The sequence below is a fragment of the Pimephales promelas genome, chromosome 3 (genome assembly GCF_988280905.1).
Source record: "Pimephales promelas chromosome 3, fPimPro1.hap1.1, whole genome shotgun sequence".
In the NCBI taxonomy this organism is placed as follows: Eukaryota; Metazoa; Chordata; class Actinopteri; order Cypriniformes; family Leuciscidae; genus Pimephales; species Pimephales promelas.
In genome coordinates this window covers 24,828,083-24,841,103 of record NC_142771.1, presented here as the reverse complement: position 1 = coordinate 24,841,103, position 13,021 = coordinate 24,828,083, and the positions used below count along the sequence as shown (strand labels likewise).

The following is a 13,021-nucleotide window of genomic DNA, read 5'->3' as shown; positions in this document are numbered from 1 at the left end:
GTTCTGGGAGATGCACTTAAGTGTACATGCAAATGCATAAGAATAATAAGACACTAATCCATGTTCCTTTTCACTGTAATATTTTTATTTCAATGTTAAGATATTCCACAAAAGGGCTTACACTAAAATGTTCACATTTCTAATAATAAATACAGTAACATTATCACTCTCTCTCCCTATCTCTGTCTCTCTTTTTCATATGCACACACATTCGAACATACAAATCTAGTTCATGGGATCTGACAGGGAAAAAACCTATGAATGTTACAGAGTGGTGAAATAAAGCAAGAATCAAATCACAGTAATGTCCATATAACAATGTACAGTAATAAATCATTAGATTAACTTCAGTATATTACACATGATTAGTTGTTTGTTTGATTGTCTTTGCAGCCTTTCGCAATAATGTATTTTGACTGTCATCGGCTACATGGAGTTGTTTTGATTCTTTAAGCTACTTTGTGCAATTGATTGATTGTCAGTGCTTAGCTCAGGTTCAAGCTTGATTGTCATTGGTTTCTCCACGTCAGTGCTATATTATGATGGACTGGTAACTGATAGGCTCATAATAGACTTCTGAAAATCCATTATTTTCAATACCATTAATCTATACCGTTCAAAAGTTTGGAGTCAGTAGGATTTTCTTTTAAGATATGAATACTTTCCTGTTTTTACTGTATTTGTGATCAAATAAATGCAGCCTTTCCAAAGATATAAAAAAATCTTGCCAACACCAAACTTATGAACAGTTGTGTATAACCACAAATGCCGTTTAAAACATCCTCATTTTGGTCACTTGCTGTTTGTCATATTGATTGTAATTGGCACATCAATTAAAAAATATTTTTATGTTCTATAAACATGAGGCATTTTTAGATGTGCACTGTTTTCTCACCAATATCTGAGAATGATACTGTGCTATTGTCTGGCATTGTTCTGCTGACTAGTCCTATAAAGGTGCAGGTCAAAAATGCTGGAGTCCATTTTCTCTTCCACATGTGCAGGTTTGTGATGTCCACATCTTTTTTTTTTATACAGGATTATGGCTTACATAGTCTGCTTCCCTGATGTGTAAATCATCTAAATAAGTTGGGTTTCCTGATGCATTTTTTGTTAAATACTTTGCTTAAAGTTGCTGATTGAAGCTCTGCTGGTTTTATCTGATAATGATAATGTGTGTTGTTTACTGCAGTCTCGTCCAGTACTGACCCAGACCTTGTCCCAGCTCCTGATCGCCACCTTGAACTGCAGTCTGCCCTGCTGCGGAAACACCGGCAAAGAATCCTGGAAGAGACACGGGAGCTTATCATTGTGTTCTTCACACATGGCCACTTCTGACCACAGATTTGTAACACAAAAGGAAACCACAAAGCAGTTAAATCACATTCACAGTGTTTTGGATTACAGTATTCATATGCGGTGTGTGTGTGTGTGTGTGAGGGTGGATGTTACAAATCTTCACTCACCTGTGTTTGTGCTCACCGTCGGTGGGGGCGGAAGGTGGGGAGAGGTATATGAGGAGTCAAATTTACGAGAAAGAGGGGGAAGGGCCGTAGGAGAAGGAGGTAACATGCAGGAATAAGTTGGAGTGGACTGGGAGGGCAAAGACTAGTGGAGAGGAAAGAAGGGTGAAAAAAGATTAATCTCATCTCATTTCATTTATAGTATGAACATATTCATAAATAAACTAATTTGACAGCTTCTAATAAAAAAATAAAAACCATACAAGTTTAAAAGATTACTCTGAAGTTTTTATGATAGTGTCTTAGATCAATGTCTTAGTCACAGTCAAGTCCGAGCATTACAGGCACTGTAGTGGGTGTGTTGCTATGACGTGATTGAATTTGAAGTCATGTTTGACTAAAGGAAGTGAAGTGGATTTCTAGAGTAAAAATGAACTGTTGAAGTTGAACTGTAAACCAGCTGTATACGTGCGACTCGGTGCGAGTGTCTATTTTTAGAAACTTCAGCAGCCTGTGCATATTCCACAGCAACGGTAGAGGGCGCTATACATAAAAGAATTTAAATGAGTTTGAATATCAGGCGGACTCCACCAAAAAATGGAAAATTCTGTCATCATTTACTCACCCTCAAGTTTTTGCAGACCTGTATGAGTTTCTTTCTTCTGCTGAACACAAAGTAAGATATTTTGAAGAAAGATTGGAAGTTTGGGACCATAGTATTTTTAGTATTTCGTTTTTCAAAATATCTTCCTTTGTGTTCAGCAGAAGAGAGAAATTCAAGGGTGAGTAAATGATGACAGAATTTTCATTTCTGGGTGGAACTAAACCCCTGGTCAGAGCCTGATTCCACCCACTAGCAATATTTGAAAAATGCGAGATCTTCCTCACTGCGGAACATGAAATCCACGGGGAGGAGTCGGATCCAGATCTAACTCCTTACATACACCTAAACCTAGCTAACTCCGCCCCCTGATCCCTAAACCCACCCCTAATCCCTAAACCCAACCCTAATCCTACCCATCTCCACCCCTTGGATCGTGATCCGACTCCTCCCCATGGATCTCATGTTCTGCATTGAGGTGCTACTGGCAAAAGTGGGCAGAGCCCCGACGAAGGGGGGCGTGCACCTGAGACGGTCTCTCTGTTGGCAAGGGCGTGGTTAGTTGGTGCCTGTTACATCACAGGGCATCACAACTTCCAATAGGAAAAGTCAACTGCAGTAGCCACAGTTCAACCTTAAGAGGGCAGCACTTTTTACACCATATATTGTAGAATTAAAACACACCCAAATGTCAAAAAATTACTAGAATTATTGAACAGCATTAATAAAGCCCCAGTCTTACAGATACTTATTAACTAAAAAAAGTTGTTTTGGGGTTTAGTTACCCTTTAATAAAGAACTGTTTTACCTTGCGTGATAGATGCGTGTAGCCTACTGGAATTTCTGTCTGCATTATTTACTATTTTAGAAAGCACTCTCTTTTGCATGTTTTAAAGAAACAAAAAGGCGGATGCTATTATGTTTGAGAGGGCATCATTTTTTAATTAAGACATTAAAAATAAACGTAGTCTTAAAAGAATAGATTTCTGTTTATATTTTGCACACAGTAGCTGACAGTAGCCTACTTTAAAACTGTATTTTTTAAAATACAATTGCTATGAATAAACGCTAACTGCATAGCCTACATTAAAAGTGCAGCGTTTATTATTATTATTTATTTATTTATTAAAAAGCCCCTCTGTTTAATTCAGTGAGTTCATCCATGTGGGGATTTGTCAAATTTGTGAGTCTTTTTTGAAAGATTCATTAAGAGAACCTGTACATAAGTAGCCTAATTTGTAAATGGACTGCTCTAATCATTCCTGACTAAAGCTTTAAAGAGACAGTTCACCCCAAATGAAAATGATTGGTAACCAGACAGTTTTGGTGACCTTTGACTTACATTGAATGGGGGAGGGGGGAACCCTCTGAAACATTTTTCAAAATACTCTCTCTTAAGTTCCACAGAACAATGAAATTAACTGGGTGAGTAAACTGATGACATCATTTTAATTTGGTGTGAAACAATCACTTTTAATACAGTGGCATTTGTAACATACAACTCTTGCACACCACTAGATGCCAGTATTAGCCAATAAGTCATAACAGACACAAAAAATACACTTTTAAACACTAATGTAAAATTACAGATATGAGCATCAGGCCAGACACCTTATAAGGTTACTATGGTATACTGCAAAGGAGGTCATGAATTACCTGCATACTGGAGAAGACAGACAGAGAGCTATAGGCTGAGAGAGACGAATCACCCCGACTGTGCATTGAGCCTTATATAAGAGAACAGAAGAGGATAGAATCAGCTCATTATTATTACTATTACGACTGCTTTTGTGTTTATTGATGCTTGCTTTGGCAATACTGTAATCATGGCAATAAAGAACTTTGACACTGACATTTGAATTGAAGAATTTGAAGAAAGAGTAACGAACAGGACAAAGTGAAACAAACACCAATGCATGAAAATAGGAGAGAAAACAATGGAGAAATCTTGCTTTCAATAATTATAAAGCAAACCATACATGTTCTAATTGTGTGAAGTAAGTCATAAGACATACCTGAGCTGTTGCTATGATTGGAGTGATATACAGGGGAGTTAAAGGATGTGCTTAGGGGAGTATGTGTCTGAGAACAGGAACTGGTGCCCCCTGACCTCCTCTGATTTCTCAGCTTTTCCTCCCTTCTCCACTTAGCTCTCCGATTGGAGAACCATACCTGTCAATCACCCCAAAATGGGTCAGTGCATAATGGACAGTGTCTCTCTGTATTGTTTAAAGGCAGATCAGAATTAACACAATTCAAATCTCGAAGAAGATAATTAAAATGCTAAAGGAAAACTATTACCTGAATTCTAGCCTCTGGAAGATCAATCTTTGCTGCCAGTCTCTCTCTAGCAAAGACATCTGGGTAATGAGTCCGCTCAAACTCTGGAAAACAGATTTAATAGACTTTTAAATATTTTTAATATTTAAAATATTAAAGGGATAGTTTGTCCAAAAAAATTATATTTTGTCATGTCATTTCCAACCCTGCATGACTTACTTTCTTCTGTACAGAACACAACTTTGGACCCCATTGACTTTCATTGTATGGAAGAAAAAAACAAGCAATTATGTATATATATTTTTAAACATCTTCTTTTTCTTCCACAGAAGAAAAAGTCATGCAGGTTTGCTACAACATGAGGATGAGTAAATAATGGGACACAATTATTATTATTTTTTATAGTAGAGTAAAAGACAAAACATGAAAGAATAAGAAAGGGAACACATACAGTATCCACAATATAGGATTGAGATTATTTTGCATGGAAAAAAGGACTTTAACAGTGAAAAGCTAATGCCAAATTTAGCGTATTAATAAATAACTTCAACATATCAACAAAATACAGTACATTTTTCTTATTCTTATCTTATTCAGTACATTCATATTAATTCCTTAAAAAAATGCGAACCCTGTTATTATTGTAACTCTCCATTTTGAAAGTAATGAACTATTCTATGGATCAAAATAACTTGCTCATAATGTAACTACTTGTTGTTATAATTTTTTTTTTTTTATCTGAAAATATCAACCCTGGTGTCATGATTTACTATATTAAAAAAATAGTCATATGTAAAATATGTATCCTCTGTAGTAGGACTGAGATTTTTTTGCATGGAGAGCTCAGTTTGAGCCAGCGCTTTGAGTCACACCTTTCTCCAGGGCATCGATCTGCTCCTGTGTGAAGCTGGTGCGGTTCCTCTGCAGCTTCCTCTTTAGCTGCAGGTGTAGCTGTGACTCGTCCACCTCATCCCTCTCTCCCGGCACCACTCCTTCCCCTGCTCCGGCCATCTGCGCATTCAGATCTTCCACGCAACCATCTGAGAGAAGAAGAGAAAAACATTCAACTTTAGAGAGTCTCGTAAGAGTGCTGCGTTTCAGTGTGCAAATGTGTATGTAATTATATAGACAGCACTGTCTCTTTGAAGATTGTGTAATTCTAGTGCACCGCAGCATCTTGTGTTTGACAGTTTGACCTTATTTATGTACGTGTGAATGAGCAGCAACTGTATTATGGGCATCTAATTCTGTCTAATGTCTGTTCGCTTTAGTTCCGCCTTCCTGTAATGAAACAGAGGATGTCAAGGCCAGAGACTGCCGTGTTTGTATGTGGGTGTGGGTTTACATGCGTGGCTGATGGTGTAGCTGTTGGCACCCTCTGTTTGTGCTCAGTCAAGTAAAAGAATTGCTGGTTCACCCCAAAGCTGACTTCAAAAACACTGGCACGCATACACACGGTGTACGTTCACATGCTGAGGTGCTAGATACAGAGATAATTCACCAACGCTCACATACTTGTTCCGTGTTGAGGGGTGATGGTGTCGGCCGGGTGGTACCAGTTGTTTGGGCCAGTCCAGTTGGAGTTGTTTTGTAAGTTCAGCATAGTCAGATTCTCATACATTAAATGTCACCTGTGAGAAAACACTGACCCTCTCCTTCTTTCATCCAGACCACTCCAACACTGAATGAAGGACAAAAGAAGCAAAACTGTGAAAAATATTTTACAGCTGTCATATTTAATTCTTTTTGCCTCTTCATGGTTTTAAGACAAAAAAAAAAGGTTTTGCTGATTTGCTGATTATGTTAATGTTTTGTAACTGAGAATAAACAGATCTGGGTCATTCTACAAAACGGGTGTTTTGTCTCATATGCATATCGGTAAAAAAGGACTTACATATATAATGGTGGCATATTAATTTATATATATATATATATATATAAACACACCAATAAGCTTTTCCAACATCATCTTGCATTATCAGCAACTACACTCTAAAAATGTTGGGTTGTTTTATCCCAGCTTTAGGTCAAATATGGACAAATCCAAACTTTGGGTTAAAAATGTAATAAACAAAAATGTAACCCGATGGCTAGGTTTGTCCATATTTGACCCAAAGTTGGGTTAAAACAACCCAACATATTTTAGAGGGTATGCACAATTTTTGAAAACAAAATCAAAAGCTAGCATTTTAGCATCTCAATAAAAACCAAAGTTTTATTTGTGTGCCTACTATTCTATAGATTAAAATAACTTAGTTGAAATGGCATCAGTGTCCTTTAAGAAGTTAACTTTCCAATGACAAGTTAAAGTCCACAAACTTTTATCCATTTATGCATATCTTAAAATGTCAACCCTGTTATTATGATTTCCGAAAATAAACAACGGTTAACTTAAAAGTAGTTATACGTAAAAATATCAGTAATGAAAGGCTTTAAATGTCAAATTAAACAGTTAAATGTCAACCCTGTTACCATAGACATAACCCAGCATATATTAAAATGTATGAATTAAGATTGCACAATGTAATTCATTAACACTTAAAACAGTATATGCCCAGAAAACAGAATATTTTTAAATCTTACAGAAATTTCATATCAAATTAAAATGAATGGAATGACCCATCTGCTCTTTAAAGTATGGGTCACAATTGTCTTTACCCATCTATCTTTCACACGTGCACACACATTAACCCCCCACAGACAGACACACACACACACACACACACACACACACACAAACAAACACAGAGAGCAAGTAATTAAGAAGTACAGAACATCTAGTCTGACATCGTCGTACACACACGCATGACTGGAGAGAGTAATACTGTCAACTAATGTTAACAACAATGCACAGACACACACAGGCTTTACACAACAGAGAAAGACACACTCCAACAAAACAAAAGAGATAATTATAGATACACCGCACACAATGGCACACAATCTACGTTTTGTGTCGTGAAGCCACCAACTGAAATGTAAGTGTATCCAGCATTCATTTATAAAGCAGCGTTCAGCTGAATAAATAAATATTGTTGAAGAGTCAGAAAAAAAGTTCTGAATGTAAAACATACACAGAAAGGAGGCCGTCATCATGAATACTATAGATCTAATCATTAAAGATGACGTAGAAGTGCTCGCATGATGATATTTGCATGGGTTGTGAGAGACAAAAAAAAGGAAGATCTAGGACTACTAAACAGACAAATACACAGATGTATGGAAGGAGAAACAAAACATAAAAAAGTAACTGTATGACTCTCAGGGCCAAGATGAATATGAGCACATTTCAATTATTTAAATTTAGCCTTTGGTGGCATCACACAAAACAGAAAATGTCAAAGGTCAAGTCTGCCATAAGCGTTCTACAACTAACCAGTCATTTTCCTCACTCTATTTGTTATTTACATTAAAAGAGTCATGTTTCTGTCAGTGTCTCAATCGTTGTGTCGGCAGTAAAGTAAGGAGACTCACCTGATAGATGAATGAATTGTAAAAGTGGTCCACACTTGCTCAGTGTCTCTATCACTTTCTGTTCATCCCTCTCTTCTTCTCTCTGCTCTCTCGCTTTGTTAATGTTAGACTGTGTTCGAGAGAGAGAGAGAGCATGGGAGGAGAGGAAAGGGAGAGAAAGATGGAGAGAGTTAGACAGGGCGAAAGAGAGGAGGCGAGGGAGGGGTAGTGGGCTACAGAGAAATGCATCTGCAGGCACTCTGGCCCTTGAAGCAATGAGGGAGAGAGGGAAAGAGAGAGAGAGGGATGACACACAGAGTCAGTGTCAGTGTCAGGTCTGGACTTAATGCCAGGAAAAGGGGTGATGAAGTGAGAGAGAGAGAGAGAGGTGGAGGCAAAAAATGACAGAAAAAGAGGAGACGTAAAGCTATTTCTAAAGTCTCACAAAGGCAATTCGCTGTTTGTAGATACGGACTTGCAAAAATGGCTAACCTAAGAGCTGTGAGAGAGCTTTAGATCATGCACCTGCTCTGTGACGGCCTGTGGCCAGTGGTGGGTTAACCCTCCGTGCTGATGACATCTACTTTGCTGATATACTTGGGGTCCTATAAAAATATTAACTATTTTCCCTTTAGATTCTTTAAATATGTTCATCTGAAGTAATCTAAATCCAGTGTGCTGATATAAATGGAGCACTGACACTTTGACTTCTCATTAAGAAGTCAAAAGCTTCTCAGACAAGTGACAAGGAACTGCACTGTAAAAACATATTGTTGGTTTAACTTAACAAAATAAGAAACCTGGTTGCCTTAAATTTTTAAGTTCATTGAAATTGAAAAATTTAAGTTATTGAGTTAATTGAGTTAATACAATGAAGGAGATTAATTTAATCACCAGAAACTCGAAATATTATGTTATATCTGAACTACATAAATTATCTAAGTTGATTTGACAAAAGAAAAAAATGTTGTGATTACAAACCGTGAAAATATTTTTTTTACAGTGTGGAAAAATGTCTGACCTCAGCAAATATACAACAAAAAAAGCAATTGTTAAGAATGAATCTCGAAAGAATCATGTGTAATGAGTAAATGTGTAGTACACTGTAAAAAATATTTTCAAGATTTGTTATCACAATATTTTTTCTTTTGTCAAATCAACTTAAATAATTTATCTACTTGAGATAACTTATTGTTTTGAGTTTCTGATGATTAATTAATCTCCATTGTATTAACTCACTTTTTCCAGTTCAATCAACTTAAGATTTTAAGGCAACTAGGTTACTTACTTTTTTAAGTTAAACCAACAATATTTTTTTACAGTGATGAGTAATGTAGTATTTTACAAGTTGTAGATCAGATGTAGTTTTTATACACAAGCGTTTACAAGTTTGGGTTCAGTATAAGAACTGAAGAAATGAATGCCTTTATTTAGTAAGGACACATTACATTAATCAAAAAGTGACAATAAAGGCTTTTATGATTTATGGTTCTATTTGAAATAAACGCTGTTCTTTCAAATTTCCTATTCATCAAATACTAAGCAGTACAATTGCAATAAATGTGTCTTTAGCAGCAAATCATATATTTCTGAAGGATCATGTGACACTGAAGACTAATGATGCTGAAAATGCCATCACAGGAATAAATAACATTTAAATAGAAAAAAATACTTCTGTAATAATATTTCCTCAATATTAATGTTTTTACTGTTTCTTATCAAATAAATTCAGCTTTGGTAAGTATGTGAGATGTGTAGTTCTCATCATATAATATGGAGTATTACTTTAACTTTAGTATCGTTTTTCAGCCTTTAAAATGACATTGGTGCACAATGAACAGATCTTTACATACTTGTATTTTAAATCAAGACACTGCCGCTCTCATGAGAAGAAAACAAATTCACACAACTTCACACTTGCTAGTATGATTACATGCAAACATGAGAAGACACTTTCAGACCTGCGTGCAAGGGCCTCTTTTCTGATACACACACACACAGACGTCAGAGTGTATATAGCATGTTTACCCTCCACTGCACTTTGTCACAATCCCAATGCTATATTTGCATATTTTATTGGATTAACTTTAAAAACCAAAGAGCCTGTGACACGTTAAAATACGAGAGAAAAACTGAGAGAGAGAGAGAGAGAGAGAGAGAGAGAGAGAGAGAGAGAGAGAGAGAGAGAGAGAGAGAGAGAGAGAGAGAGAGAGAGAGAGAGAGAGACTTGCCGTTTTTATAAAGGAGACTCATCCAACATTCAAGCATGACAATTTTGGTGCTAGTTAATATGAAAGGTTCAACTTAGGAGAAAAGTCGAATAAATATGAGACCTCAAATGCTTGAGGTAAGAGGGATCAAAGAGGTGTTGTTTTCGTCTTTTGGGTATTAGACCGATCTTTGAATTATGAAGCATATGTTTTCTTGTGATGTAGCACTGTAAGGCAGTATCTCAACAAGCCACCAAAAAGGTTTAAAATGATTCAAATGTATTAATAATAACAAAATCTAAGAATAATAATAACAAAAAACATACAAAATTACACTGACATGAGTTTATTTATTTTTATTACAACAGAAGTACATATCAGTCTAGGTGGGGGGAATGTTGTCTTGGACAAAGGGGACCCTATGAGACACTGCTATTTTCCTTCTATTTAATCTAGGGTATTATTAGTTTACAAATGGGAGCAGATGTACACACATATTAAAGAGATCATTTAAAACTTAAACTAAAAAATGTTTACCTTAAAATATGAATTTTCATCATTCTTTCCAAACCTGTGTGACTTTGTTTCTTCTGTGGAACATCAAGTTCAGCAGAATATTCACACGGCTCATTTTGATAAAATGAAAGTGAATGGTGACACGTTACACATTACATGTATGCTACAGTAACAACAATAAATTATGCATTATTACAAGAAACTAACCCTAACCTTAATCCCAATAAACTCTTAAAATTAAAGGCTCATTATATGAACCCATAAATAACCTTGGAATCTTGACCACTGTTTTTTACAGTGGAAAAATGAATGGATTATTAAAATGCTCTTCCCACTTGAGTGCAAATACATTGTTTATTAATATTATTCAGTGCTTATTTGTGTAGTTACATTGTTTGTCACCATGAAATAATGTGTAATCAGTGGAATATAGTGCAAGAGTCATGTGAACTACCGTTATCTTACTTTTATGCTGCTTTTCGGGGGCTTGACACCCACTGGTTGTCATTCATTGTGTGGAAAAGAGCAGCTTGAACATTTTGCTAAACATCTCCTTTTGTGTTCCAGAAGAAATAACATCAAACCGGCCTGGAATTGACATGAGTAAATGATGTCAGAATGTTCATTTTTGGGTTGAACTATCCCTTTAAGCAACATCAGGTTAACAAACACTGTCACGGCACGAACAAAAACACAAGGAGTTTCATGCAGTAGGCTACACGACGCATGATAGCGAAGGAACTGAAACAGAAAGAGAGAAAAAGGGAAGACATAACGAGGCCATGGATGTATCCTTATAGAAAAAAAAAACAAGGAAGGGGGACACGGAGGGCACGAAGATGAGAGACAGAGGAGGCGGAGGAGAAGGAGGGTGCCAGCTTTATTTATTTCCGGTTGACAAAACCCTCCGCTCTCTTCCTCTCTCATCCACCTCCCCCCTTCTTTGTCACTCGTTTAGAGGATTCATGGAAAAAGACAAATAGACGGAGGATTTGAACTGAAACACAATGGGAGACGAAGAGCATCTTTCTCCGTGTGGGTCATACTTTTTGAAATAGTTACAAAAATGAAGCAAATGAGAACGGATCCTAATAAAATGTTGCTATTATTTAGTGTCAGCGTGTTGCACAAATGTGACGTTGAGTGCGCGTTTATTATGTGTGCTGGTGTGTGAGCGTACGCTCCTTCAGGGCACATTTTTTCAGTGTCTTGTTAGTTCATCCCTGTCACCCTCTCTCTCTCTGCTGGGGGGGAGGGGGAAGAGAGGTCACCATAGCAACAATGCCGGGACAAATTAACATCAAGTTCTTAAAAAAAACACGTGTACATGTATGAGAGTGCATGTATATGTGGTAAAGGACGGAGTAAGTGTAGTATTTGACATCCAGTGTGTGACGCCAAAATCCGGCAGAGGCACTGATGTTAATGCATCAATTACAAATAATTCATTAGGCCCACAGACTCTCCATCACTCTGTGTCATCCGTTTGGTTCCAGAGCACTTGTCGTCTTCCTTATTTTGTCGTCTCTGCCCTCCCATTTCCTTTACCATCTCTCTCTCTGTCTGTCTCTCTCTGTGTTGTTGCCCCCAGGCTAGAGTACCACGTCCTCCCTCTCCCCTCCTCTCTCTCTGGCCCTGTCACCTTCAATTGCTCCATGGTACTAGACACACAGCCACAGGCAAAAAGAGAGAAGAGAGGGGACACACACATACAGAGAGAGAGAGAGAGAGAGAGAGAGAGAGGGGTGAGGACCGAGGGACGAAGCGCTGTGTGTGTGTGTCTGCAGAGAGACAAAGAGGTAAAGAAAGAGGGCAGGTGTGAAAAGTTGCGCAAAAAGATGTGAGGGAGGATGGGGGGGTCGAGAGACAACCGAATAAGGAGCGATAAAGTTGAAGGAGGCATAAGTAGACACAGCTAAGTGGCACTGGTCTTAGAGCATCCATAAGTGCAAGTATACTCATTGTCTCTTAAGCAGGCTAATGTAGAAATGGGATGCTAATGTAAGCAGAAAGATATGTTGGTTTCTGCAGAATTCAAGCCCCCTTAATCATAAAGTTATATGCACTACCATTCAAAAATTTGGGATCTGTAAGATTTTCTAATGTTTTGAAAGAAATGTCTTATGCTTACCATGGCTGCATTTGTTTGATCAAAAATAAAGTATAAACTGTTTTCTATTTTTAATTAGCTGTAAATTTGTATTTATTCCTGTGATGTCAAAGTTGAATTTTCAGCAGCCATTACTCCTGTCTTCATTGACACATGATCCATTGTGCATGGCAATATTTTTTCTTTGATCCTCAAAGAATTCCATTTATTTGAAAAAATGGAAAAATGGAAAAATATTTCTTTTTAGAAAAAAGGGGAAAAAAGTCTTACTGACCCCAAAACTTTAAACAGTAGTGAATGCTGGCCCTTGTTTGTTTAGGAAATATTTTGGCTTATTTAATTATGCATTAAGCTACCAATATTATTATAGATCAGTTCAATTTAACAC

The 13,021-nt window shown here is 37.0% G+C and overlaps 1 protein-coding gene across 1 annotated transcript; it reads right to left on the bottom strand.

Moving 5' to 3' along the window:
- Positions 1–73: 73 nt before the first annotated feature.
- pax10 (paired box 10) lies at positions 74–7,944 on the bottom strand. The gene is made up of 8 exons (XM_039686883.2): positions 7,819–7,944; positions 5,860–6,025; positions 5,217–5,384; positions 4,366–4,448; positions 4,080–4,236; positions 3,721–3,791; positions 1,467–1,608; positions 74–1,284 (listed from the first exon to the last, which is right to left on the bottom strand). Exons 2-8 carry the CDS (start codon positions 5,963–5,965, stop codon positions 1,184–1,186), a joined length of 828 nt encoding a protein of 275 aa, XP_039542817.2. The 5' UTR covers positions 5,966–6,025; positions 7,819–7,944; the 3' UTR covers positions 74–1,183.
- Positions 7,945–13,021: the final 5,077 nt, after the last annotated feature.

Bases quoted from the DNA above. Each gene is read 5' to 3' on its own strand.
- pax10 (XM_039686883.2), bottom strand. From the start codon at position 5,965: ATGTATGAGAATCTGACTATGCTGAACTTACAAAACAACTCCAACTGG. The intron at 5,385-5,859 runs GTATGTGAGCGT...TTCTTCTCTCAG, and splicing joins CACCCCTCAACACGGAACAA to ATGGTTGCGTGGAAGATCTG. The intron at 1,609-3,720 runs GTAATTCATGAC...CCTCTCCACTAG, and splicing joins CTGTCTTCTCCAGTATGCAG to TCTTTGCCCTCCCAGTCCAC.